Genomic DNA, 27,912 nt, shown 5'->3' on the forward strand with positions numbered 1-27,912 from the left:
AAGAGCAGGCCTGCCCTATAATCAGTCAAAATCTGTCATGACCCTTACCCAAGCATGGCACAAAAGGCATTCTCATTATTGCTTCTGTTCCTTTGTAAATGAATCCCAGGATCAGTGTGGGTTTAGGATTAGAGCCTATTTATGGGGTTTTTTTGGGATTCCCTAGTAAAGCAAACCTCTCCCAAGACAGTAACTGAGGATTCAGCATTCAGGCAGTTTTACTTTCTGTAAAACTCTAAGTGAGACTGATTGCATGAGCATGAACTTTGCCCAATAAGTGTTTGTATTTGGGCCCATGTCAACAGAAATATGTCATGAGAAATAACAGCTGGATAAATTAGGCTCCAATAAAGTTAATTATTATTCTCATGTTAGTGTTTGTACCATGGGATCCACAGCACATACATGCTAAGGTCTAACCTCAAACCTTCTTCGTACTGATTGACAACCGGGGGACAAGGAGAGAGAGCACTTTGTGGGCAAACCATGACTTGGATTTTGTCCAGTTTAATGGATAAAACACTGAGCTTTCACAGAGCAGGTGACTTTGGAATGAACACTGAATACATGACTGAAGACATGATCAGCATGGACAGGAATGAACCCACCAGCTTCAACTCTCCCCTACAGCCACCACAGATCAGATAAACAGTCAAGGCCCTCCATGTCCTTTCCTAACTACCCCCAGGGCCAGGCTGCCTGTTTTACAAGTCTCAACTGCACAAAGGTTTTAGCACACGGTTCACTAACTCAGGAGACTTAGTCCTGTTTGATCTTTGATGACGCTATAAACACAGAAATGGCCAAACCCACACGATTCAAGCTTATTTCCCAGAGTCAAATCTTCATTTTTGATTATAAAAAAATTACCACTACAGAGGAAGCCAGCCCATCCATGGTCCCCTAGTGGCACAAATCACCTCAACATAAGACAAACAAGATTATAAACCTCCCTTTGCAGAAAGGGGGGAAAAAAAGTACCCAAGTGCATGTTTCAGTTAATCTTTATCTTTCTGTCCATAAGTAAGCAAAGAGTTTACAGTGCAAGTTGATTTCCACAGAACAAGGATCAGACTCCAAACACCAAGAAACAAACAAAAAGGCTTCCAGAGGAACTCACAAAGAAATAAAGCAGAAAAGAGAGGACGGAAGAGATTGTGAGAACCAGCAGATCCATGGGAGGGAAGAGGCAAAGCACGTGGGACAGGGGAGGCCCCGTCCCAGCTGTGAGGTGCAAGTGCCATACAATCAGAGTCTGGCCCCACCAAATCACATTCTTACACATGAGATTCTCCAAGTGAAACAGAGCCCTCACCCTGTTTACACCTGAACACAGGTGGGGGCAGGATGGGAGTCATGCTGGGTGGCAAAGTGGGTTGGAGATGGGAGGCAGGTGGGGGAATAACCTCTCTCTGTCTCACCTATTTCTTATCCTTCAGAAAACCATTCCAATTTTATTTCACTTTCTACTTGGCTGGGACTCCATTCTCTCTCTGTGTCCAGAGGAGGAAACCACCCGACTATAGGCCAGTGGGAGCCAGCAGCACACTGGAGCAGCTCTCTGGGAGAGGATGGTCATGCTGTTCCCACTGCAGCTGCAAAGCTTAAGCCAGGGTTACAAGTCACAGAGTGTGTGTCACACTGTCCCTGTACTTAATGGGACAGACCTGTTTCCATGCAGTGATGCCACTGGGCCTAACCTGTGGCAAACAGCTCATGGCCAGCAATCCTCACCAGAGCCTGAATAAAAGAGCACCAAGGATTATGCTTTGATGGAAAGGTCTGAGTTCATGACAGAACCCCTCACATTTCACTGCCTGAAGACCATGTGGGTCTAAGCAGCCCCTCCCAGAAGAACATAAAATTTGACTCAAACCTCAGAGCATCTCCACTCACCAATGTGTAACCCCACAATGCTGAACCAAGCCAGCAACAGCAGAACTCCCACCAATTTCCATTCTGGCTTCCCAAAATTTACACATGCTTGGGACCCAATACATTCAAGATCCAATAACTTGGTCAAAAAGCAAAATGCCCTGAAGAATTCAACTTTGCCTCAGCACTCTCCACTCCCTACTGACATGGAGATGCTTTTCCTCCTACAACTTCCAAATTCCTCCTACAACTTCCCTGAGTGCCTCCCTCAAACCCTTGCCTTTACAGTAGTGTGCAAAAGACCCTTCTGCTCTCTGCATTGCATCAGCCTGCCAGGCAAAGATGGAAGGATATGGTTCCTTTCAAACCCACGTGATGGTGTCCTTTCAGCCAGTGGGAGAAGACTTAAAAGAGTTTAAGTCAGGTCTCTTCTCCTTGCTCTCACTGAGCCAGTCCCTTCCTCCCTGTGTGCTCACATGGATTAAACAGGGCTTTTAAAAGTAAGACAGGCTCCTTTGCAACAGTCCACCATGAAGGACAGGCTGCTGGGCCTGGAAGCCAAGGAAGAACTTCTGAGCCACACCAACAAAACTTCTCAAGCAGCTTTCCAGGAAAGGACTAGAGAGATTCGGAACTGAGACACAAAGTTCTCCTTCAGCATCATCTCCTTTCATTTAGGGGGGAAAGACTTCCCTATATGCAATTGAGACACCAGGGAGACACCTGCAGCCAGAAGGGATGCCCTGGAAACTTTATGGAGCTACATGGAAGTAACTGCAGTTTCCAAACCCTGTCTCCTGCAGGAATAGCAGCTTCTCCCTTTGCACCCAATTTACAGCTAGTCTTTTTCAATTCAATGCTGACTCTGACCAGGGCAAGGACACGGTCAGATTGGTTTCCAAACCACATCCAGAAGCAAAAGAGCAACAGAGGAGCTAAGAACAGTCTGATTTCTAGTGCAACCACAACAATGGACAATCCCTTAGTATCTTTAACTCAAGGTTCGTGGTGAAGGGTGAGGGAAGAGAAGTGAGCTGGGGGGAGGGATGCCCAAGCAGGTCCCGATTAAAGCTTTAAATGACAGGGAGGTAAATGAAGTGATTGTCCTTTTGGTCTCTCAGCTGGACGTGAAATGCAGGAATAGCTGTGATGAAGCAGCACGCCACAGTCCTTAGATCCAGTGTATTTCTCTCAGTTAGAGGTAAGTGTTCTCTTCAGACCCGTTGAATTTCAAACAGCTTAACGTCTGTGTCATACCAGATTGGGGGATCCACATTCCTGAGAGAGAAAGATAAGAGCCACTTTACTCCCTGTGGCCAGTTAAACAGAATTCAAATCTCACAGCCATGATTACAGGAACTGGCTGCAGAGCGTGCCTTCAGCTTTGCATAAAAGGAAATCACTGGTTGAGAGACAACAGGGATAACAGTAACTACAACATCTCACAAAGCCAGAGCTTTGCATAAAATCTCTGCACTTTTCTCTGCCCTCTGGGCATCTTTTCTATTCTCTGCTGCTGCTGCCAGTTCCCAAACAAGCAGCACTCCCAGAACAACCCCTTTCATGACACCCACTCAAAGTTTTGGAGCAGCTGGTACATCCCAGTCTCTTCCAAGGGAAAAACATCTTTCTATTCTGTAAATATGAGATAACCCAGGGCTGGCTGAGGGCATGCAATTCTCTCTGTAGGCCTCCCAAAAGTCTGGAAAAGACCAAGCCAGGCTGCACCCAGCTGGTTTACCTCAAATAAATAACTCCCCACATGTAGGTGCGGAACCACATGGCAGTGCCCGAGTTTGCCTGGTACTTGCGGATGAGGATGGGGTGAGGCACTGGCAGCAGCCCCACCAAGGTGCCATGCTGCAGGAACTTGAGGATCTCCGACTCATCCGTGAGACCCCTGCCAAGATACAGACCAGGAACATCCTTAGCATGTCCCACAGACACCTCCAAAACTGCTGCAGCAGGAAGGACCAGCCTAAACAAACACAGATACTGGCCCAGAACACACCCCCTCTCCTCTGTAAACAGAGTGGAGAAGGGATCAGACAAACAAGATGTTTGGCATGCCAGGTAACAACTCTACTGAGCCCAGGATGCTTTCAATTAAACTTTACAAGGTTTCCCTTTGAGGTCCTCCAAATTCAAACTCTGCCAACCTCATATTGCTCCTTAAACACCACACAGCCCTTCCTTTCCAAAAATCTCCTTACTTGTCAATGCAGATCTTCTCCACCTGAGGGACCAGCACCTGTAAGAGCCGCATGATTGTCTGCAGGGGAAGCTTTGACTTCCAAGACATCACCTGTAGTCAAGAAAACAGCAGGGAAATCAGTACACTGCATTAGCAGGTTTTTACAGCAGTCCCCACAATCTCTGCAACACATGAAGTTTACAATAATCACAAAGCTGGTGGGTGAACTGAGTGCACAGGAGCAATACAATAAATCCTGGAGCATTACAATTATGAGGCACTCAATAAGACAGTGGGGCATTGGTTTGAAACAGGTAAATAAAATATTTCTTTGCAGATGTCAGTAAATTACAGTTCTGGAGCTTTGACCTCAAGTGCCTGTGAGGAAATGCTGTGCTGGGAAAGCCTCTGATGGGAAGGGGCAGAGTGTGGGAGACATTTCAGCCACAACTCTTTCTCATTACTTATTTCCTGTGTCCAGATGCCCTTACCCAGTCAGGAGTCGGAGTCCACTGTCCACTGGAGGATGCACTGGAGAGACGCCTTCGATCTCGCCGGGAATGTGATGCCTCCTATCAATAAACATTATTTTTAACAAATAAAAACAAACAAATGCAAATCATATTAAAGAGTAAGAAATGCAATCCATTTTCTGCTGATATTCTCCCCAGATTTTCTAGACCACTACTGGGAAAGACAGCTCAGCCTGTCTCTAGAACATGTCAAACCCACCCAACCTTCATTCACCAAACCCATGTGCTCTCACCCAGAGAGTGGCAATATTTGATGAAGCTGGAGGACCCTGTGGAAGGTCACAGCTCCAGTCACCACTGCTGACACTCTGCTGGAACAATCCACAGTGACAGAGTTAAAACAGCACTGACAAGAGACTGTTCAGAGGAATGCTTCTTTCTTTTGGCTCAGAGATAATATAGCTAAGGGCCACAGATTTTTCAGCCTCTGTCTACTGAGTTATCTCTGATTTTTTGTGTCCATTCTGGAATATCTTAAAGAGCATTTTTCCAAGGGCAGCCTCCCAGCAACTCCTATCTAATAACTCTTGCCTCTTGAGGAATGACACACTCAACCTGCCCTTCCATATTCATGGTGGGAAGGAGGGAAGGAAATAACCCTCTAAAATTACTGTCAATCTCTGCACAAGGTGAAAACAGAGAGGCTTTTTCCTTTAGCAATGCTCCCTGACCATTCACTGCTACAGCATAGAGCTGACTTTTCTACAAAACAAATGGGCACATCACTTCCTTCCAACAGCCACCCTGCAGCTCCACATAAATGGACTCATTCACTTGTCACCTTCTCAACCAGAAACAGCCAGCTTGGGGTAGAGCTGTGCCAGTGTTTTTCCAGCTAGGGAGCAGCTTGAGCCAGCTGCTGGACACAGATGGAAAGAGCCATGATTGTGTTTCATAGGCTGCTGGAAGAAGAAAACCTTCCACAAGATCTCATTTAATGACAACATAATTAATTGTGTGCTTAAAATGTCTCACCAGCCACGGGCTTCACCTGGTACCAGGCAAGGCCAGGAAGGGTAAGTAAAATTGGTCCTAGAGTTTTTGGGATTTCTGTACATTCCAATTTATTCAAGGTGCTCTGAGGGCAGCACCTCAGCCCAGCCTTCATGGGAACACATTGTTCACAGCACCAGCTAGTTAAAGATTCTGGTAGAGCTCTCCATCCCAAGGGAGATGAAAAAGAAGCAGCAGTAAGAATCTGAGTTGGAAACATCAGGATCAGGAGGTTTCATGGACATCATCTGGCAATTCTGCACTCACTGCTCTGTCTTCATGTTGGAGAAAGCTCATTCAAGTGCCCCAGCTCTTGTGTCATAGCATAAACATGAAACACCCAGGATGATGCAGCAGCCCTTCTGGAACATGTTGTGTCCCAGCACCCTGCACATGTGCACACTGCCTTTAATGCAACGCTCTTCTTCAATGGGCCAACAGGCCTCTTCTTCTACCCTCTCATTTTTGTTCACTTCACACCTAGACCTTCCCTGCACACCAGCATCTGGCCTTACCCCACTCCAGGCCTCCCCATCACTCAGGGCTGCAGGTGGGTTTCCCTCTGGTGACAGCTGGGAAGCCTCAGGCTCCAGTGAACGCATGGTCCCATCCTCTGACACCTGGGACTTCTCCGTGAGCTTGTCAATCCCTGTGTTCAGAAGAGAAAAAGCTCAGAAACACAAGTTAATTAAATTGGTTTAAAAGCAGAGGGCCCCCACTATGCACGGACACCCTATGTCTCTGCTGATATTGGAAAAGGTCCCCTTTCAACAGGAGAAGCAAGATTTAGCTTTGATTTCACAACCCCAAAGGACTTTTTCTCTACAAAAATGCTCCCTGAGGAGGAGGAAGAACACAGGTTCACATGGATAGAGTTAACCTGAGACAACAGGTCAAGATTAGGACAAATGGTCATGTGGACACTAAGTCTGAGAGAACAGAAACTCAAGGCAGTTTGTTTGTGATCAGCTTGGGCAAACTGATCTGAAACTCAGACTGAAAGGCAATTAAGTTATTCACAAATGTAAACTCTTTATCTCTCCACACCCAGTGAAAGGGTGAGTCCACACCATATCCCACAGAGAAAACAAACCTCTCCTGTCCCAAAAGTAAACTAAAACTCACCTGGAGTAGCCACCAGACTGGTCTTCAGCGTCCCTGGCTCAGCAGGGGCAGCAGGACGTGACCCTTCCATGGAGACCCCGTCCTGGGAGTTGGTGCGAGAAATGGGTTCAGGGCTTTTCTTCTTACGCTGCAGCCCCTTCTGGATGGACTGGGAGTCCGTGGGCAGGTTGGCCAGCTGGTGAAAGACATTCCGCTTGCGGATAACAGCATAGACCAAATTGGAGTTCCCTGGGAATCACAGCAACAACACAAGCAGAGAAGTAAGGCTCCAGAGCTCTGCCAACCCAGCGCAGCTCGCCTGACTGCTCCTACCCACAAAAGCAGTGGCACAGGAAAGAAAGAGCAGAGCTCAATATCCTCTTATCCATTACAAAGCAGTACAGAAAATTCAGTGAAATCCTTCCTAGGCTGGAAAGCTGACAAGAAATGCTTTGGTGAGGGATATTCAAATAGCTGAGAAGAAAAAGGACAGTTTAAACCACATATTAGTATCTATTTTGGAAGAAAAGGTTACTAGCCAAGGTTCAACATTCTTCCATCTTCAAAAGAACTCACAAAACAAATCAGGGCATTTAATCTGAGGAGACACAGGCTTGAAATAGCAAAGCCAAAAGGTCAGAATTCTTACTGCCTGAAAGATGGCACAGAACAGAATGAAACCATCCTCTAATATAAAACACAAATTACAGCCACAAAGGCTGCTTTTGGATTTGGCAATTGCCACATGCAAGATTCCTATCAGGGAAGCAGAATGGCCATTCTTGATTTGCAAATTTAAAGCAAAACACTAAATTTTGACCAGGTTTAGGGACCTTACTTAATTATTTATTAGGCAAAAGACTGTTATGCTATTAACAGGGAAAGCATAAGGCATTTCCTGGAAAGTAGCAAATATCAGAACTTTCTTTGGATGAAGTGGTTTGGTCTTCAGCCCCCAGAGATCTGCCAAAGCAGAACTGAGAGGCACTTGAAAGTTGTTTTGTCCCATCACCTACACTGCTGAGCACATGAGCAGTTTAACAGCAATATCCAGCCAGTCACAACTTAGGAGTTACACACTCACTTTTTGTTTCTTTTCCTCTCTGTCCAGCTCACCTTCTGCAGGAGGGCTGAGGTTATGCTGATAATTAGCTGCTACCTCATTTTGTTCTAACCAAATCTCCCTGGGCCAGGATCCAATGCTGATTATCTACTAACCCAACTTCTCAGTCCTGTATAGCTCATTTCTACACTTCTCACCTCCTCTTATCTCCTTGGACTTCCTCTGAGCTTCCATCTGACATTCTCTTGGACTAAACTAGTGCAAACCCACTAAATAAAGCAGTCTGTTACCATCAAACTGGTACTGAATGATGTTGTTGAAAACTTCCAGCAAGAAGAAAACAAGATGGTGGTTCTGGACAGCAGAGAATAGGAACCAGGTGGTGGAAAAAGCTTCCAAGAGATGTAGTAACTTGTTAGCAGCCACCATGGAGAGAGACTTCAGGTATGGAGACACTGTGGAAGGCAAAGCAAACAAAAACTAGAGAAAGAACCAAGGTGTATATATTCTCAAAAATACACCGCCAAAAATGTTGCCTTTATGACCTTCCCACCCTTGCACTTCTGAGAAAGCCTCATGGAACAGCTGAGCCAAACAGTTCCACAGAAACATTTCCAAATACAAAGCAAATGAAACAGAGATATTGCCAAGTAAAATGAGGCATTGCTGCTTTTAGAGGATTTTGTTCAGTCTTTCACTAGTAAAGGCATCTCTGCTGTGCCTCCTGAAAAGCTTCACAACTGGAGCCACCTGGGCACTCAGTAAGTCCAGGGGAAGCACCACTGTGTGAGGAGGTGGCACTCCCTGCTGGAAAGGGACAGTACTGCCAACTACCCTCGCCAGGCCTGCTGGCAAATGTCCTGTTGCCTTCCCAAGGGAGCTCCAGTTCTCCACTGTCTCTCCTTCTGCCCATCTGACCATGCAGGCAGATCTTATCTGCACTGGCCAGTGCCCTCCAGCAGCAGGGGAGCAGAGAGAGGGGCACAGGGAGAGGGAAGTGAGAGCACTGTGAGCTGTGGTTTCTCCCCCCCCACAGTGCTCACCGTTCACAACGATGGTGAGCAGGCAGTCGAAGAGGGGCTGCAGCCGCTGGTGCCCACTGGTGATGATCTTGTGAAAGACCTGTGGAAGGAAGGAGCTCTTGAGCAAGGCAGCACCTTACTGAAAGCACCCTCTCAACCAAAACCAGTGCCACCCCCACACTAATCGCTTCCTGACACCATTCCTACCTAGGCAGGGCCCTGCACACTCCACAATTACACAGGTGGGGAAGGCTGCTCTCACTGCAGACTTCTGCTCCAGGAGTACAAGCTTTCATTTACAAGGAATCCTTTGGGAATGTGATTAGGGCTCTATAACACTGCAAACAGAAACTGACTGTGAGCTGTTCAACAATGTTCAGGCAGCCTGGTACAAAACTAAACCACCAGGAAGTAAGAGACACCCTCACCTCCAATAGACTTTGACTCTGAACTCTTATGATAGCTGCTTGAAATGCCACAGAACTAATCATTTTACATTTTATTTTAGTGGAGACTTCTAACTCAAATGTTTGTTCCATTTGTAACTATATCCTCAGAATTAGAAAGATTCAAGTGCCTTGTAACCAGTTCAGACATTCGCAATCTTGGCCTTCCCACCTTCAGCTGGCATGTCTGTAAAGCAGTCCTAAGCCTAATTAAAACAAAGATGATCTGAGTTTAATGGAATGCAAGAGCAAAACACATAGCATCAAGAGCAGTTATGGTGGGCAGGTTTCTTCCTATTCCTTTTAATAGGAATCTCCTCTTGAAGATTTATCAGAAGCTGCTGAGAGCTTCCTCTCTGGCAAATAAGAACATGACAGAAGGGAAGCACCTGAGGCTTGTATTGCAAAGCACACAGCTGCTCACAGGCAGTGTTGTGGGCAGACTGAAGAGTCAATGAAACTTGCAGCAACCCAAAGCTGTAGAGCTGAGCTTGGTATCACTGTTGTCCCCATTGACAGATATGCTCCACACACCTCTGGTTGCCTGGGACAGAGCCAAATCTCCTGCCTTCCCTACCAGTAGAGTAAAGGGCATGCACCCTGCCCCTCATGACAGCCCAGCAGCACCATGAGGAGTCCTGTTCTTTGGGATCATATCATTCAGATGGAATTGCACCTCATGCCTATGCACCCTGCCAGACACATCACCTCAGGTTAACAGTGTGCATCCCACACACTTCCTAGCTATTCAGTGGGCTTCCAGTTTAGGGAGGGTGAGTATATTGAATCTGGACAATTATTTGTGGAGCTAGGAGGGCTCAAGAAGTGCTGGAGCTGTACTCACTATGATGAGCAGGTCTGCATGTGTCCCTGTGAAGACAGGGATGTCCATAGGCACTCGTACAGAATACGGCTTGTTCAGTCGCACCCCAAAGTTACGCTCCCCACTGAGGAGCAGGAGGATAAAGACCCCAATGTGCATCAAGCCCACTCGTGCTGCAAGGAGAAAAAACAACAGAAAAACATGTCACAGTGAGGCCAGTGGAATTCTGTGAGGGGCAGTGAGGAGAGAGGAGAAACACGATGGGAATGATAAAAAACTGCACAGACTAAACCATCCTGATAAGGGACATCCCACACGGCGCTCCCTCCATTGTCAGCACCAGTGTCCTTCCCAAGCACATCTGTGTTAAGTCTTATCAGTGTTAAGTCTTGGATGCTTTTCTTCATTATGTTCTTAATGTAAACTTATCATCATTGTAGTGAAGATCTGACTACTTCTCTCCACTACACAATGATGGAATTATGCCTAGTTTACTCCCATAGCAAAGCAGATTGGTCATTTTTTCCTCCTCACTGGATCAGGGACACAATTTTCACCAAGAGGACTCAAACTGTTAACACATACTAAGGATGGATTTCCCTTCCCTATATTGCAGGATAGATTGTGTCCTGCCTCTTACAAACATTAAAACCCAATTAACGGGACAACTCCACTCCATGTCTGTAGAAGGTCAGGAACATGCATTCAAAATGCTGTCAACTGGTAGGCAGGAAGCATCTCAAAAACATTCTAGCTCAACTGCCAAGCACAAATTGTTCCAAATATTGAAAATAACCAACTTACACTGGTCTGCTCTGGCATCATTGAGAAAATACAAGATTGGGACAAGAATGTCCAGAACATCGCTGCTCTTCAGCACAAAGAAGAGGAATTTCTGGAAGAAAAGGGAGGATTTTAGACAATCATAAGCACATACCCTGAACCAACCACAGGACTCAGGACAGGCATTCTCTAGTTAATCAGTCTCTCAAGAACATTAGAAAGGCTGGTGTATGCACTACCTCATCAACTCCAGTGTTATTTGTAATACCTGAGTTATTATAATACCTGTTCCAGAACCTGCTTTCAGCACCTTCCAGACCTTCAGGAGCTGCAGCCCCTCTCCCAGACTGTCTCTACAGCCAGACCCCCAGCACCTGCATCAGTGGGGCTGATGACCACAGCATCCCAGAGCCCCTGCCAACTACCCACCACAGTCACAACAGCCAAGCTGGGGTGAAGCTCAGCAAGAATCAGATCCACACCTTGTTGAAGTCACAGAGCTTCCAGAAGAGGACAAGGAGTTCCTGATGGAATTGTATCTTCTTGGCAGAGTTTGGCAGGTAGGTCTGGACCAGCGGGTTTGATAACAAGCGAGCCACTCCTTTCAGGATGAACTGGAAATCCTGCCAACAGATCAGGAAAGAGACTCTGGTGGGCCCAGGGCTAATGCAATCAGCATGAAATCAGACAGGGAACAGTGCAGGAGGGAACACGTTACCTCCTCCCGGTGTATCCTTGAGAGGTAATTCACAAACAGATTGTCTGGTCCAGGAGGCTGCATTCAAAGAAAAGGAGGGAAATGCTTACTTGGCAAGGTACATTGTTGAAGTATAACCACCAAGATCTCTCACTTCAGCTTTCTGCTCTGAATAATCCAGCTTTAAATGCAAAGAGACAGAGCACTGCATGGAAAGTCAGGGGCTTTTCACTTACATGCTCCTGATTTAAGTCAGTGATCAAACTCTAGTATTTTGGTCATGTATAGGTCTTTGGTGACCAAAGGACTGAAGCAGGATTGGAACAGAGAGAGCAGACTGCAAGGGGAGTAGCAGTGCTACTCAACAAGCAGTGCTGGGACCTACAGCTCAATATTCGATACAAGCTGGTGTGAGAGGACCCCAGTGAGTACAGGAGAGCAGCAAATACAGATTCCAGTATCACTCACATCCACATCATCCATGGCTGTGCCAGTGGTTGTGCCATCCACAGTGGGACTTGAACTGGTAGAGCTGTCATAGTCCAAGGTGACAATCAGCACCTGGGCCGCCTCCTCCACCAGCGGCTCACGGTAGTCAGAGAAAAGCAGGTGATTGTAAGGGATCCCATAACCCACGGGGTCGTAGGCACAGACGACGTTCAGGAGCGAGGTGAAGAGTGGGAGTGCATGTCTGAGGAGGAGAAAATGTTCTCAGAAGGCAGCAGCAGGAAACAAAAGGCACTGCCTTGGAGAGAGAGAGGCATTTCTTTCCCCAGGAGCCTGGCGCCATGAAAAAACACAATCATTTTCTCTAACCTGTGACAGCAGTCCATGACTGAGCAGCTCAGACCCAAGAGTCAAGACTCCAGCTCCCAGGTGGGCTCCTGGACTACAGCTGAGAGGGGAGGGGAGGTGAAAAGGGCCACGTGGGCTCCCAGAGAAATCATGTGCAAAATGTGAAAACAGGAAAGGACCTCAAAACTCTCTAGCCTCTGGAAAGACAAAACTATATTTCTTCAGCCTCCAGCCAGGTTTGTACTCCCCTACGGTGAGTGAGTGTCACCTGAGGAACTGGAAGTGCCAGAGGTACAATTTCACTAGAGGGCGGCATTCATCCGCCACCAACACCACACCCCCTTCCCAAGGGAACAGCAGGGAACGGGACCTGCCATTTCCCACAGGGCAGGGATCAGTCCTACAGCAAACTCCAGTGGGCACCGTGCTCAGACTCTCCTTTTGCTGCTGAGGAACACTTCTCACTAAGCAGAAATACTAATGGGGTGCACATGAGACAGGGACAAAGTAAAAGAACAGCCCCAGGATGTTGGAGGTAACAAGTCCTGTGGTTACCCATTACCAAAACACTCCATGGAATGGATTTGAAGATATTTGCTCATTCGCCCCCCAGCACCCAAACCCCCACCCTTTACCCTCACCTGTTCTCTGTAGAGCAGAAAAACTGTACCCAGGGGTTGGTGTTGCTGCTGTCTGAGGAGGGAGGCAGGTACATGGCCTCAGAGAAACAGGTCAGCAGCAGCTTCAGCAGCTCTGTCCTGGAAGGAGAGTAAAGGCCTGGAGCCATTCAGGAGCAGTGACTGGGCATAGGAGGCACAATCACCACAATAACACATAAGGAAGGCTCAGTCCTCTCTATAAAGTCCTTCTGAAAGACAGCTAAGCCCATTTCATTTCCTAAGCCATACTGCTATCGCTGGCACAAAGCTAAACAGAATTGCTGCCTTACAAAAAAGAAATCCAGTACAGAGCTCCTTGGCATTTCCAGAACAGCAGTGTTTACCCAGTTCCTGCTGCAGACAGTCTGACTCCCACCTTATATTACAAAAAGCTACTCAAAAGGTCAGCTGGCTTTTTTTCTGTGTTCTCAGTCCTATAACCTAAAAGGAGCAAGCAGAAAGCTCCTTGGGAATCATGGATACTTGAGGAGGCAAAGAGAGCTCATCTCCCCCAGATCTCCCTTTCCTGAGCCCAGTTTCTTTCCATTTGGCCTTAGCAGAAGCTCTTACCTATTCAAGTCATGGATGTAGTTGGGCTGTGGAGAATGAGCAAAGCCCACTCCTGCTTCCCAGATGTACTCACAGCTATCAATGGAATGGATATCTTCTGCTGTGTCCTGTGGGAGAAATAAGAGGTTGAATCACAGAAGGCAGGAGCCAGAACTGGCAGTGATGGTGATACATCCAAGGCAGTTCAGCCCCTCTCCAAAAAAACCAGCAGAGAAACACCCAGACAATTGAACTGTATAAAAGCTCCCCCTCCCCGACCTGAAAAAGCAGGTGCTGATGTCTTCAAAGAGCTCAGCTTTTGCAAGCAAGGGATAAAACACAGAGATAAAAGTACTGTACATGATGGAGGGAGCCCACATTTCCAGCCATAATTTTAAGGCTGACTTCAGTGGGAATATGGGTCAGTCCTGTGTCTCATTTGCCCATTGTCTCACAGCTCTTCCATTTTACTCAGTGGTACTTCAGCCAACGTCCACCATGATCTGTGTCTCTGGGGCCACATGCTGCTCTGCCATGAACAGAAGTTGGTGGTACCCATCTCTCTGCTCTTAAGCTGCAGTCAGACCAAGCCCAGAGAGGAAAAGTCAGCTCAGCAAAGATTACAAAGGCTGCAGGCAGCAGAAGGGCAGCCAGCAGCAAGGAACATAAATCATTCACAACCACAGTGTCTAATTCCAGTTGCCCAGAATCCTGAAAAACCAGTCTGGCTGCTGCCAAGGGAAAAATCACAGGTGCAAGTGGTGGGGGGAGGCTCTCCCAGGAAAATCCATTGTCACCCTGACTTGTGCAATCCATCCCAGGTGACAGCACTGGACAGGAAGTCCATCTATTTCAGCACCACTTAGTCATAGCACATGGGTAGCTCTGATCTGGCCTTGCCCCTTCAGCCCCAGGTGACAGATTTCAACTCTCTACTACTCAGAACCCCAAGCAATCAATTAAGTACTCAGATATGTCACAGAATTTTGCAGCCATCAAACACACCATGGTTTAGCATGCTCATTTTTAGCTGGTGTCAGATCCATCCCAAAAAGGAGAACTGTTTTTTTTGTTTATAGACTGAACCTACAAAAAACATTGCGAGTCACTGGTAAGGAGAAAGGAGGAAGATGCACCACAATCTGTTCTCGGTTCTTAGCACACCTGGTAGAAGATCCCTGCTTCAGGAAACTCCTCTGAGGTACAGACAGTCACCACAAGGATCAGAACATATTTAAATGTCTTTGCTGCCACTATACAAAGTGGGAGAAGAGGTGGAAAGACACAACAGAGGCCATCTACTCATTCAGATCACAGCACATGTGAAGAGGCAAGCAGCTGCTTCCTGCCCCAGAATGCACCAAACTGCCAGAGAGAGGAACAAGGTGCTAAAGGTCTCTGCTCTGCTGGCAACAACAGAAGAGCAACTGTTTGCCAGCATAACCACCTTTTCCTGAGGGGTAAGCTGTAGTGTGGGGATAGTTGCCAGCCGCTCCATTTGAGACTCATCCCCAAAACATCTGTTTTAGAAGGCACAAACACCATACTATGAACCCAAAATGATGATCAATATTACTCACTGTAGGGTCAAGCTCAGCAAATCTGTATTTTCCTGCCTGCAGGCTTGCAGGAAGCTGCTGGGGTTTCCCAGGGTCCCCCCCACCATGCAGCTAATCTGCCTCTATGCAGATAATCTCATGATTCAACTTCCAACTCACCACCGTGCTCCTCCGGTGGCTCTGCACAGTGAAGTCGGGACAAAAGAGCAGATCTGTGACAGCGAGGAGCAAGGACTCGGCCAGTGGCCGGGCATTTTCATCATCTTCATCTCCCTGAAGTGACAAACAGGACAGCATTGTCAGTTCAGGGTGAGCAAAGAGCACACAGTAACATCAGTATGTCACAGCACAAGAAGATACACTCCCCAAAAACACATAGGGAGGCAAGACATTACACAGGAACAGGAGGAAACAAAGGAACAAAAACCCAGACGGTACAGGAAAGAAATTTCTCCCCAGATGGTGCTGACTGAACAGGAACAAGCTCTTTAATGACAGCAAACTGAGCAGACAAAGGCCTGGAGGTGTCAGAGAAAAAGAAGAGTAGCACTGGGTACACCTTGCCAGGTGGCTTGGCTAATTGAAGACAAAAGGAAAGAGAAGCATTGATGAATGAGAAGATGGTTTTACATTCATGAAGGAGGGTGATTTGGATGGAGTACGGAGACAGCAATAGAGAGAAGCCAACCAGCAGCAATAAGGTATAACAGCCCTCTAAGTTCTTTCTGCATGGGCTGCCCAAAACTGGAGATGACAGAACAGGGTGAGGCTGTGTGCATCAGGCAAGGGGCTGTCCCAGCCTGCCACGGCAGAGTGAGCACAACAGCAGAGAGGATTGTGCCATCTCCAGCATTCAAAGAAATCTCTCCAAGCACGCATGGCTACTCCTCTACAGCTGTTGCCACGGGAAACCTTGCCAGATCCTGCCTATCAAAGAGCATCCTGCCTGGGAGGCCTTCCCACCACACACCAGTGCTGGAGGGAAAGGCAGAGAGCAGGAATGGCAGGAGTTTATCTACCTCAGCCAGGCCTCTGTCAGCCTGAGCACAACACACAGCTCTTCAATCACAGCAGGCAGCTATGCAGATAATGGTCTGTGTGGCTCCGAATCTGTCTTGGTGACAGCAGGGAGGATACCACAGAGCCCTGATGTAAGAACCGGCACAGAGAGGATGGATGGAGCCAGCAAAGATCCTTAGACTTGTGCTCACAGTCAGAGGTGAAATGACAACCATTAGGGTCCAAGGGGATTTCTTTACCAAGAGTGATCTTTACTAAGAATATCTCGACTGCCAGAAAAAATGTCCCTGCAGGCTGCAGGTACCACCATGTCCAAAATGGTGACACACAACAAACCAGTAGATCTGAACACAATACAGACTCCCATAGAGGAGGGAGGAGCCGTGGCTCCAGGAAGCTCTGCCATCCATCACTCCATCGTGAAGCAGGTGAAGCATAATTACAGAGATATTTACTAAGCATCCAGGCATACTGTCATCCTCAGTTTCCAGACAGAAATCAGCCATCAGGCAGCAAAGCTGTTGCCCCAGATTAGATGTGATCCCAGCTTCCCTAACATCTCAGGGATGTATTTGTTATCCCAGCCTTACAGGTTAACGTGGTTAAATGACTGAGCACACCAAACCACAACAGCTCCACCCACACTCAGGAGGGTTCCCCAACACAGCACACGTGGACTGGGCTGCATCACTTTGGGGTGACTCCACCACTCTGAGACTGAGAAACTCTTTTCTAGATGCTGAACAAAGTGGAAAAACCAGGAATAACAGCAGCCTAGCTGGATCAGAGCACCAGGCACCCCTGCATGTTCCTTCCCAAAACAAGTTCCTCCATTGTTAAGCCTCACCAGCACTCCCTGGCCCCTGCAGGGTTGAAAGGACTGACAACCACCACCCTCCCACACAAATCACAGAGCAGGATCACAAATCACAAAGACTTCCCTTTTCATCACCTAAAACTTCCTTTTGATGTGCCCTCAGGCAAACCAGATTAGAGGTGACAGGCAGAGACAGCAAAAGGTGCCAGTTTATACTGTACCAACCACTGCCAACCCTTCATAACTGTCCCCAAAGACACTGCACTGCACTTAGACTCAGGAGAATCACACACTTCAGTACAGCCACACTGACCTGCATATCAGAAACTCATAGGAGAGGGCTCTCTATGCACAGAGCAGCTGCTGAGGGAGCAAGCAGGCAAACACATACTCCTGGTACAACTCAGCTGTGCTCTCAGTGCTGCTATTCCTCCTATTTGCAGAAGATCCAAAAGCACTTTCCCCATGTTCCTCTGAGATGCAAAAGAGCACTATTGTGCTTGCTCTCCAGACAAAGAAACGAGGGGAGGCTGAGATACTTCCCAGGGTTATGCACTTCACTGATAGAGCCAGAAACAGAACCACTCTGTAACCACTCTTGCTCAGCTGGGGGCTTCATCTCCCAGGTTAGGCCCCTGCCTAAAACTGTATCACTCAGCTCATAAGCAGGGTATTGAGCCATGATGCCAAGAGCTTCTCTGGCACTGTTCATTTTAAATGTGACATTGTAAAATCAGTGCAAACAACACCCTGTTGCATTTTGATTTGAAACTTAAATCAACTGTAATTAATGGAACAAGGACATTTCAGTCTAAGAAAATCAGATAGGCTTCACTACAGCTCTCATATTCAGTAAGAGTCATACCTCCAGCTGTACTGGAGAAGCCTTTCTTCACATATCAGTGCTCTCCTACAGCTACACACACAAGTGAAATATCCAGAAGATGCAGTGAGAACCAAAGGAAGGGAAAGAATTCAGGAAGTGTCACCTAATTTCTGACCACATAGAAATAATTGGAATAAAGTTGCTCCCAAATATGCATAGTGTCTTCTCACTGCAGTCTCCCCATCACCCTCCAGAAAGAAGAATAAGTGACAAGAGACAGACCCCTCCTCGGCCAGCCCCAGGGACAGTTGACCAGAAGAAACCTCTCCAGTCTGGGTCCTCAAAGATGTAAGGCAGGATACGGGTGAGGAGTCGACAGCAGTTCAAGACAATTTGTCTTTCCTTCTCCGTGTGGCAGCCACTCTCTGCTCCCTGCACCAGCTTCTCCACAGCCTGAAGGAAACAAAACCAAGGAAGGCAGCATTAGCCTGGGCACAAGTTAGCAAGAGGTAGGCAGGTCTGTCCTGCTAGTGATACCCTCACACAGACTTATAAGCAGATCTTGGGAGTCCAGTTGCTCTCAGTTTAATGGCACAGTTGCTGATTGAAACTCTGTAAAAAACAGGGTTAATGATTTTAAACAGACCTTCTTGAATTTCTGCAGTTCCACTGCAAGAGACCTCAAATGCCAGGGCTAATCCATGCAGCACATGTGTGGTGCCACGTGAGACAGACAGCCAAAGCACCAGAAGGCTCCTTCCAGCACTGCTCCATGACACTATGCAATGAAAAGGGCAGATGAGATTAATCAGCTGCAGCAAGCACATGAGATGCAGGCAGGAAGGACCAAGGCAGCAGCACTGTGTGCTGATCGAGGGAGGCGCTGGCAGAAACACACAGTCTGACAGTTCTGTCTGTGTGATTACAGCAGGAACCTCTCCTGACTCAGGAGGTGGCAGCTAAGCTGCTGCCTATGTTATACAGCCTCCAGCAGCATCTGTCAAGGTCCTGCTGCAGAAGAGGGTGGTAGCCCAGGTTTCTCTACTGGCCCTGTGAACAGGACTGCTGCTCTGGAAAGAGCTTCTGGGCTGAGACTCTGCAGCCCATCCAGTGGCTGCTGCAACTGCCAGTGGAGGGTCACTGGGCTTTTCAGAATAGATGTGGGTATCATCAGGCACCAACTACAGCCACAGGAGGCAGTGCAGATGTTTTACCCACAGACAGAAAAAAGCAGTCTCTTCCCTCCATAGCTGCCCCCACTTGCTCTTACTCCCTGATCCCAAGGGGAAACAGAGGGGAAACGAAAGCCAACACATTTAACAAGGATTCACCTTGCTGCTTTTTAATTCATGAGGTCACGTGTCCCTGCTTATTTTCATGGCAGACTGCCTGGGTCACTGCCTCTGCCAGCCTGCGTCACTGCATTAATGGGTATTTAAGTGCTGTTTGTCCCAGCCTGTCACACACCAACTGAGCTGAACGATTTCTTCAGGCACACTTATGACTGTACAGCCTGAATCTCCAACCATGACTGTAAATGACATTTCTTCACAAACACACAGTATTGCTAAGTCCAGTGGCACATTGCACATGGCACAAGTCAGGGCTCTCACACTGGCAAAAGCAGTGCTAGAGTGGGATCCTATGACACTGATATCCCAAGATCTACAGCTCATGCATAAACAGTCCTGCAGTCACAAGGCCTCCCTTCTTCAGCAGAAGAGACCATATTTTAGTTTTGGTTTTGGAAGAAAGAAAACACAGAGTCAAAGGACTTACAGATCTTCTAAGCCCTTCTCAACTCCCAAATAGCTCATTGCCAGAAGCCAATACCAGGGAAAAAACATTACAGTTTTCCTCATGTTCATATTTTTTCTCAAGTATCCTCTACATGCATCTGTCTACAATTTACAGTCAGAAATACCTTCACTATGATTCAGTAAGTCTCATTCACATATTGTAGAGGAGGAAAGAAAAACAGGATGGCAGCAGCTTTTTAAAACTGGAAAAGTGCCATTCCAAATGTTTTCAACTACAAATTCAAGGCTACTCTTGGCATGGCTCAAATCAGAAGCATTGTTAACACCTGCACTTTCCCAGGCAGAGTAAGTCTCAGGCTGTTGCTCACCACTTTGAGAATTTGCCAAACCTGGCAGTGTAGGAATTGCTGTTCAATGTCCCTGTGCTCCATACAGGGATGTGATAACACCAGAAGCAGCATCAGGGATGTTCTGTTATCACAGCAGAATGAAAAAAAGTCTTAAGATCTTCCTTAAAGTTTATCCAGGCATTTGTGCAGTGACAGTCTGCACATCCCTCTGGGATCTCTCAGCTTGAAGCCAGACTGGTGCATGGTGAGGTACAATTAGGGGCAGACAAGGAACAGGATGTTTCAGTCTCACCACAAAGATGCAGCCTTACTACAAAGCAAGAAGCAGTTTATAGATATAGAGCAGGTAAGACCCATGAGGACAGAGTGAAACACAGGAAGGGGACAAGAGGAAAAAAGGCTCCAACTGATCAAACACCAGCTATGGTCTGTCCTAACCTATGAGAGGAATGTTGAGGAACCTTCAGGAGGAGACAGGGACAAGCAAGAACATTATGTGGTACAAGGTACCTGTTATCCCTTGGAAACCACAGTACTGTTGATCCAGGGACACCCCTGCTAGCACAGCTCCAAGGAATAGAACAGCACCAAACTTACCTTGTAACACAAAGTTGCCAAATTTGAAGGCGATTCTTCTCTCACTGCTCGGATCTCTGCAGCTGGTACAAGAGCAAAGACATCCTGCACTGAAGTGGCTGTGTCTGCCCAGAACTGGTCCCAAAAGGCATTATCTGTGGCCTCCACAGGCTGTGGAGAGACAAATGTGGTTATAGATGTGGAACTACCATTCCATACGATCCAATCATCAGCAATTATGCCTGGCTTGGGGGTGGGATGAGGCAAGAAGAGGTTTAATAAAACATACTAGCACTGGTTTTTACATCTCAGCCTCTGTTTCCAGGGCTTTGGATGATTTATCTCCCAAATTGAACATTCCTTCAGACATACAGAAGGCTTCATGTCTGTCTGCAACTGCTGCCAGTAATCCAAGATTTTCACCACTGCATGTGGGCCAGCCTGTCCTTGTGCACTCTGCCACTTTCAGTGCAAGTCAAGGAAGCCCTGAGTGTGCCTTGGAGTTACTTCTGTTGTAACCAAAATCTCGAGGAAGTAATCAGGGACAGCTCATTAGGGCATGAACAGACCCATGGAACTGACAGACCCACCTCAAAGCACTTACAGATAAAATGCAATTGATCTTTCTGAATCAAATATTTATAGAGAGAGCTGGACTCAGTGCAGCCCGTCGCTGCCAAGGCTTTGTTCTTAAAAAGCACTAAGTGTGCCATTCAAAGAGGAGATGGAAGAAGGAGACCAAAGAAAATCCATTTCAAACCTGTGGTCTCAGAAGCTCAGTGCCCAACCCAGCCCTAGGAACACACTTCTTTCCACTATATTCTCAGCTAATACTTGCCAAGAGCTAGGCACGGCCCAAACACAGCTGCAAGTGCCCATCCCACCCAGGGGTCCAGCTACAGGGGCAGGATAAATACATGCCTGTTTATGACAAGCAGTGTGAAAGAGATGGACCCATGACTGCACTCAGAAGAGGAAAATGTGAGCTTTCCCAGGAGTTTCACCAGCCATGGTGTGGGCATTCTTGGCAGGTCAGAAGAGCTGCTCACCTGAGCACCACCAGCCCTTGGTGTGGGGTGAGGAGGAGCCTCCTGCCTGCGACCAGCACAGCTCCAAAGCAAACAGTAGCACTCGCTAAGGGCAATAATCAGCCCCGTTGGGTGGGTCTTGCATGCCAGATATGAAAGGGGCAAAAATATGACTGTGTTTAATTTAAACAACTCCTGCCCACTCCCAGATGTGCGGTAGAAGGCAGGAAATCTGTCCAGCTCTATGCTGTGTGTAAATGCAGCTCAGATGGCACTTGGGGGAGAACAGGTCATTCACAACTCTGACACAGGGAAGTGCTGCATGGCCCTGTTTGCTGTCACCTCCTGAACTAACAGCCCCAGCCCACTGGCATGTGACGTGTCACCACCACCGCAGGCCAAAAAGTGAGAGGGGCCAGCTACCTCAGACTGGTACAGCAGGTTATTGCTCTGCAGCTCTTTGCCTTAATGCTTTGGTCCTAGTCCTTCCAGTCATGCAATGAACCAGCCCAAACGACCCCCCAGTCTTTAAAAACAAAACCAGAAAAAAACTCCTGTGTGTTCAGACATCTTATTAAACTCAGCCCTAGTGTTGAAAACCTCATTTTTTTCACCTGGACGCCAAAGCAAGATCCCACCAAACCCCTTCCCAAGGGAAGAGCAACTTTTCCCAAATGGTTCAAGATCACAGGTCCTCAGAGGGGATCTGTAGGAACAATCCCATCCAATATTCACAGCCTTTCAGCTGAGCATGTGAAAGAGCTGAGCTCTTTGTAACCTGGGCATGAAAAGCTTAAATGGAATGGATATTTTGCACATCTAGTCTCTAATTGTAGCCCTCAAAAAGAGCCAAGTATTTGGAAATCTGATCTATGTACTGCATGAAATACCCCACAAATCCTACACCCCATTTCAAACCACACAGCACAACCTCATGTAGAACTGCCACATGTACATTCTGGCTGCCTGCCACAGCCACTCCCACTGACAACAGCAAGCAGCAATTGCTGCTAATTGGGCATCATGCATAAATAATGCCTTCGCTCTCATCTAGAGGGGGAGCAGAAAACCATTTCCCTCCAGTAGATACTGATCCCTTTACCTCCCACTAGCCTGAGGCCTCCTCAGAGGTTGAACACTGTTTTACAGATGGCAGCCCAACACGGATTGAGGAACTCAGACTGCAGTCCCTTGGTGCAGGGAAGCACAGGGGCGATCCCCTGAGCTGCAACATCGGATGTACAGCAGCGCTCCTGTCTCTGCTGCCATCTTGGCAACCAGATTACCCTAAAACACCAGTACCTTGCATTTTTAATAGCTGCAGCAAGTCAGGTCTTCATCAACAGATGGTATCCCATGTACAATCCTGGGACATGGATTCAGTACTGAGTCACTCAGATCCTCACTGCCCCCCTGTTTTAATTACCAGCCTGGCATCACGAAGCTACTCAATCCACATAATATTCATCTCCTTGACAGACCATTACTGGCTGTTTTTAAGCTGATTGTTTTCTGCATGCAGCATCTCTGGGGATCTGAATATCCATTTCCTCAGCTGAGCTCACCCAACAGACTGTATCCAGCCTCAGAGAGGAGAGAAATACAGAGACCTAGATCAGCCTTGTTCACCAGGGATATCTTCATTTGGAAATGTCAAGATTTAGGTACAAGTGTTGGTACAGCACACACTGCAGTCACAAATCCCAGAGCACTCCTAGCTTTGTCAGTGCTTCAGCCAGAGAGCTCACAAGGAGCTGAATCCTCAGCACAGGTAAGAAAGAGACTAATGTTCCTCCAGCACAGTGCAGACAGCCGACTCTGCACCAGCAGAGCAATGAGGGTATGAATTGAGGGATCAGTAGCTTGACTCTACTCTGGAAACACAACTGGCACATCTGGAGAGCAAAGGATCTTCTCATGGCAGAGGCTGCTGAAGGTACAAAACTGACTGGCAGAGAGAGACTGACGCCCAAGCCAAGCTCCACACCACAAGGGCAAGGTAACTGTAGAGCAGAGTGTTGCTGAGGATACAGTGGGCAGATCCAAGGTGATGTGACAGAGCGGGCAAGGAGGGAGACTTCTGCCTTCAATTAAGGCCTCCCACCTGCACACTGGCCAAACAAAGGTAAAACCACTCATTCTGAACACCTCCATTCTTTGTTTTCTACTAGTTGTAAATGTTGTGTTTCAAGTTCTTTGAAGCACACCACACACATGCTGCAGAAGTTAGGAAAGGAAGACGCTCAGTTTGCAAGCCTCATGCCAGTTACTGAGCAGAGAATCACAGCCTGAGCAGGCAATCCTCAAACAGGATACCTCACAGGAAACAGGAAAACAGAGAAGGCCTGACCGTGTCCTAAAAACAGGAAAAGCTCCCAAGGCACAGTCTTGTATATTTGTTACTGTTCTGAGCCTGACACCAGCACCACCTTCACTTTCTCTTTTGGACACAGCTCCTCACAAACTCCAGCTGTGTGTGTGTGTGTGTGTGTGTGTGTTTGTACCTCCTCCCAAGAGCTCTCTGCACTTATGACTTAAATCAAATGTCCATTTCTAACAATTTCTCCAACAGGCCCCCACCCTAAAACGAATTCTAAGGTTGCTGCAGATCATCAGCAGAGAACCAAGGGACAAGCATCCACTAGCCTTGCTCAGTGTGTTCTCTTTTTGCATCTTGCCAACATGCCAGCTAAGCATCCCACCAGCCACGGCAGCAATCCTTTTTTTTGGAGCAGGGGCTCTCCTTTATCTGGGGCTCAACAGCAGAGCAAGTCCCTCGTCCCTGCCCCAGGTTTCCAGCCAGTACTGCACAAGCTCAGATGATCTGTTACAGCAGCTGCTCCTTTCCACCCCAAATGTGGCAGAACTGTGGTGTGGAATCACCATTAATGCAGCACCTAAATGAGCTTTAGATCAGGTAACCCTGCAGGGCCAGGGATTAGTTTGAGGCAATTTACACATCTTTGTACCACCTGTTTGTGCAAAAGGAAAGCCTGTGGACAGACTTATTCTAAATATGAATAACTAGTAAGATTTTACCCCTCTAGCCAAGGGCAGCATGTCTACACGCAGCTTCAGAACAATAATATTTTTTTTCTATAGGATCTTTGCAGTCAGCAGTGCAGAATCAATCTACCACCAGCTCTCTGCTCTCACAGCAGAGACAGTGTTGCAAAGCAAACTGGAAAATGGGATTTGTAGAAGTCTGGCAGGGAAAGACCAGGACAAAAGTCAGCGTCAAGTGTTGGTTACAGCTTTGCTTTTAAGACAACTTTGCTTTTGATCAGCCTGAGACTCTTGGACAGCTGAGTCAAGCTTGAACACTGAAAGAAATGGTCTGCCAGGGACCAACCTTTCTCCAAGCACAAGATGTGCTTTTATCAGACTCAAGCTAGCAGCCCACTGTGCTCCTGGATTTCCACACCACAGAAAAGGACTGGGGTTTGTCCCTCATGTTTGATTCTTCCTGTCTCTTTAAATTCAGAGGCATAGCTGCCATTAAAATCTAACAAGCTGGTACACAAGATCAAAATTTCTTATCTTCTGGCTGGTAGCTGGCAGGAACCCCAACTGATTGGGAAAAGAAAAGGTGGTTCCCCAGCAGTTAAAGCTCCCAGACCTGCAATTGACCAGCCCTGCTGAACTGTCATATCCACAATCCATGTTCCCTTCATCTGTTAAATAGGCAGCACTTTTATGGGCAGTTGGGGAGGGCTCACACATTCTCTATCATGAAGCACATCTGTTTTATTATCAAAGGGACAGCCCCTACCAGTATAATGTGTGCAGAGTAATATAATATATACATATAATATAAAAAGCTTAAAGACCATTTCTCCATGTGTGACTATAAATATACATCTGTAGCATAAGTTAATTTCTTCCTTCTGGTAATACTGCCATTTTTAATCACTGAAATAATTCTGAAGTGATTTTTCTTTTTTAATACTCTTACACCTTTAGAGTTTCTCTTTGGCAGTTAAAAAATCAATTAAGTCAATTCCATTTGTGTCCAGACTTGGTTCCACTTTCAAGTTCTGGGCTCCACATGTGCTGTAAGCATTCAAGTCTTATGTTCTTACAGATTTACTTAATTTTTTTAAATCCTCACATGGGAACACTCATTCTTTAATTAAGAAAAGCATGGAGATTATGAAAACTTATTTTTAAGAAAAAATTAACTTCTGTGCCGACTCTAAACCTTCACCAACGAGTGAACAATGACTTTGGCTCAACCACTTCTTCCCAAGAGAGCCTTAGGAAGACCTCACAGTGCATTCTGAGCTCAGAGTTTCACGTTACAGATGATTTAGTGAAAATCTCTTTGTCCAGCTCCCTAATGTCAGAGGAGCAGGCTGCAAAACAGGAGACAGGCTGCTGAGGAAGCAAAGCATGTTGTGAACCAATAGCTTGGAAGGATTTGGCTCTGTCCATTACTGCAGCCTGATTTTGGATCCAGAATCTCATGGACCAGGAGGGTTCTGCTGCTGGTAAGAGATCAGAAGGCTCCAGGAGAGCCCAGTCATGCGTTCTGCACAAGCAAACACCGGTGCCCTTCTACAGAATGTAAATATGGGAGCGCCAACACCCCACCCTTTTCCACATGCAGTCAGTCTCACCTAGATCACAGAGACGTGAAATGAATCCAGCCAAGAATTAAGCTTTTACTCCTTCCTTTTTATTCTGGGCCCCAGTGAACCTTCTTCCCTTACACTGGTTGATAAACCAGGGGAGGGGAGGGCTCTCGCCTGGGCTGCTGATCCAAGGAATTGCCTCACAGGATTTTCTTTGTGAACAGCAGACTGGGCAGAGCCCTGTAGGCCTGATTTACCACTTCCCAATCTCAATTTATAAGCACATTTCCCCACAAAGGAAGGACAGTCCAAAGCTGAGGATACTCTGAACTATTTGGAATGCAGGAGAAACTTTGGAAGAACCCCTTAAAACATTAATTTCCCCCACTTCTCTCGTTACCTACATTCACAACTACTGGTTTTTAAGAATATACTCACAAAAGCCATTCTTTAGCAATGTAGATTAACGTGATACTGCTTCAGAAAGTAAAAACATGGCTTTTCCAGTCTCTTTCACAGCCTTATCCATCTATAATTCAATTCCCAGTAGTAGCCTCTGTCTCTTGAGTTTTCACAGATTTTCTCCTACCACCTTTTACCCCCTTGCATCCATACCCTTTTCATGGGAATTCATTCCCCACCATTAACTATCCTTCTGCCATGATCCCCACATTTTCTTAGCAGCTGTTACTGCCTTACTTCTAAAGGTGGATCATAACAGCTGTTCTCCATTGTAGCTCAGAAGAACACGAGATGTGACTTCTCAATAGAGCAAAATCCCTCTGTTCTTTAGACAAAAAGACAGGCTACTAATTTTCTGCCAGTGTGCTACTGCTACTGGGCACTCCCTTTAAAACAAAAATTAAGCAAGTTCCCAGGACAGGAACAACATATGTGGGACCTCTAGACAGCGACCCTCCCTTTGCACAGCCCTTACTTTCACTTAACTCCTTCTCCACCTCAGCCTGCAGAAATGAAGTGTTAATTCACAAGTCAGAGATGGAAGCCTCTGCTGCCAACAGCACCGCTCCCAACAGCCCTTTCCATCAGCTATTACCTAAAAACAGGGCAAGGTTCTCCACCCATTATGCGCGGGGGTGGGAGAATGGATACAGAAAAAGGAGCAGTGGCAAACCGTGTGATGTAAACCCGCAAGCGGAATACATGAGGAGCTGTGGACATCCCTTATGACAGCAGCGTCTGCTCTGTTCGCACAAGACGCTGTTGAGAAGGCACAAGATGTCACCAGACGCGGTGACAGGGCCCGGCCACGTCTGGCAGCTGCCCCCGGTACCGGCCGGTGCCCCTCCACAGACCGGTGACACGGTGATGGGCGCAGCCTGCCCGGTGCCCCGCCGGCCCCGGCCTTCGGGCACGGCCTCGCTGGGAGAGCCCGGCCAGGGCCAGCCGCGACTGCAGCCCCGGCCCCGCGGGTCCCGCAGCAGCCCCGGCCCCGCACGCAGGGACCCGCTCGGGGACCGCGCACAGGAGCGCCGGGGATGTCTCGGGCAGGGGCGGGTGTGAGGGGCTCCTCAGGGCGGCGGTTCCCGAGATGGCGCGGCCCCCCGAGCCCCCCGCCCGAGATGGCGGCCCTCACCTGGGTCTTGGTGGTGAGCTGGATCACCGCCTTCCTGAAGTTGAGCTTGGAGTCGGCGCTGCCCATGGTGCGGCCCGGCTGCGGGCAGGGCCGGGCAGGGCTGTCCCCTCACGCCGCCGCTCCTCGGGCCGCCGCTGACGCCATCCCCGTCCCCGCGCCGGCGGCTCCCGCTGCTTCCCTCCCTCCTCCTGTCAAACCGGGGCTCGCCGGTCCCGGCCCTCCCCTCCTCCGCCCGAGGCTCCTCCTCCGCCGGCTCTCCATCCCTACAT

The 27,912-nt window shown here is 47.7% G+C and overlaps 1 protein-coding gene across 2 annotated transcripts; it reads right to left on the minus strand.

Annotated features, from left to right (window-relative positions):
- Positions 1–678: 678 nt before the first annotated feature.
- Positions 679–27,794, minus strand: HID1 (HID1 domain containing). 2 transcript variants are annotated; one of them, XM_084218439.1, is made up of 19 exons: positions 27,644–27,794; positions 20,466–20,615; positions 18,041–18,211; positions 15,255–15,368; positions 13,558–13,664; positions 12,970–13,086; positions 12,002–12,224; positions 11,555–11,611; positions 11,319–11,459; positions 10,858–10,948; positions 10,075–10,226; positions 8,806–8,884; positions 8,053–8,217; positions 6,721–6,948; positions 6,111–6,244; positions 4,561–4,641; positions 4,089–4,180; positions 3,617–3,775; positions 679–3,153 (listed from the first exon to the last, which is right to left on the minus strand). In XM_084218439.1, the coding sequence occupies exons 1-19, from the start codon at positions 27,707–27,709 to the stop codon at positions 3,090–3,092; spliced, it is 2,391 nt and encodes a 796-aa protein (XP_084074565.1). In that variant the 5' UTR covers positions 27,710–27,794; the 3' UTR covers positions 679–3,089. The 2 variants fall into 2 exon arrangements, with proteins under 2 accessions (XP_084074565.1, XP_084074566.1); XM_084218440.1 differs by lacking the exon at positions 8,053–8,217.
- Positions 27,795–27,912: the final 118 nt, after the last annotated feature.

The sequence above is a fragment of the Fringilla coelebs genome (genome assembly GCF_963513975.1).
Source record: "Fringilla coelebs genome assembly, chromosome: 19".
NCBI lineage: Eukaryota > Metazoa > Chordata > Aves > Passeriformes > Fringillidae > Fringilla > Fringilla coelebs.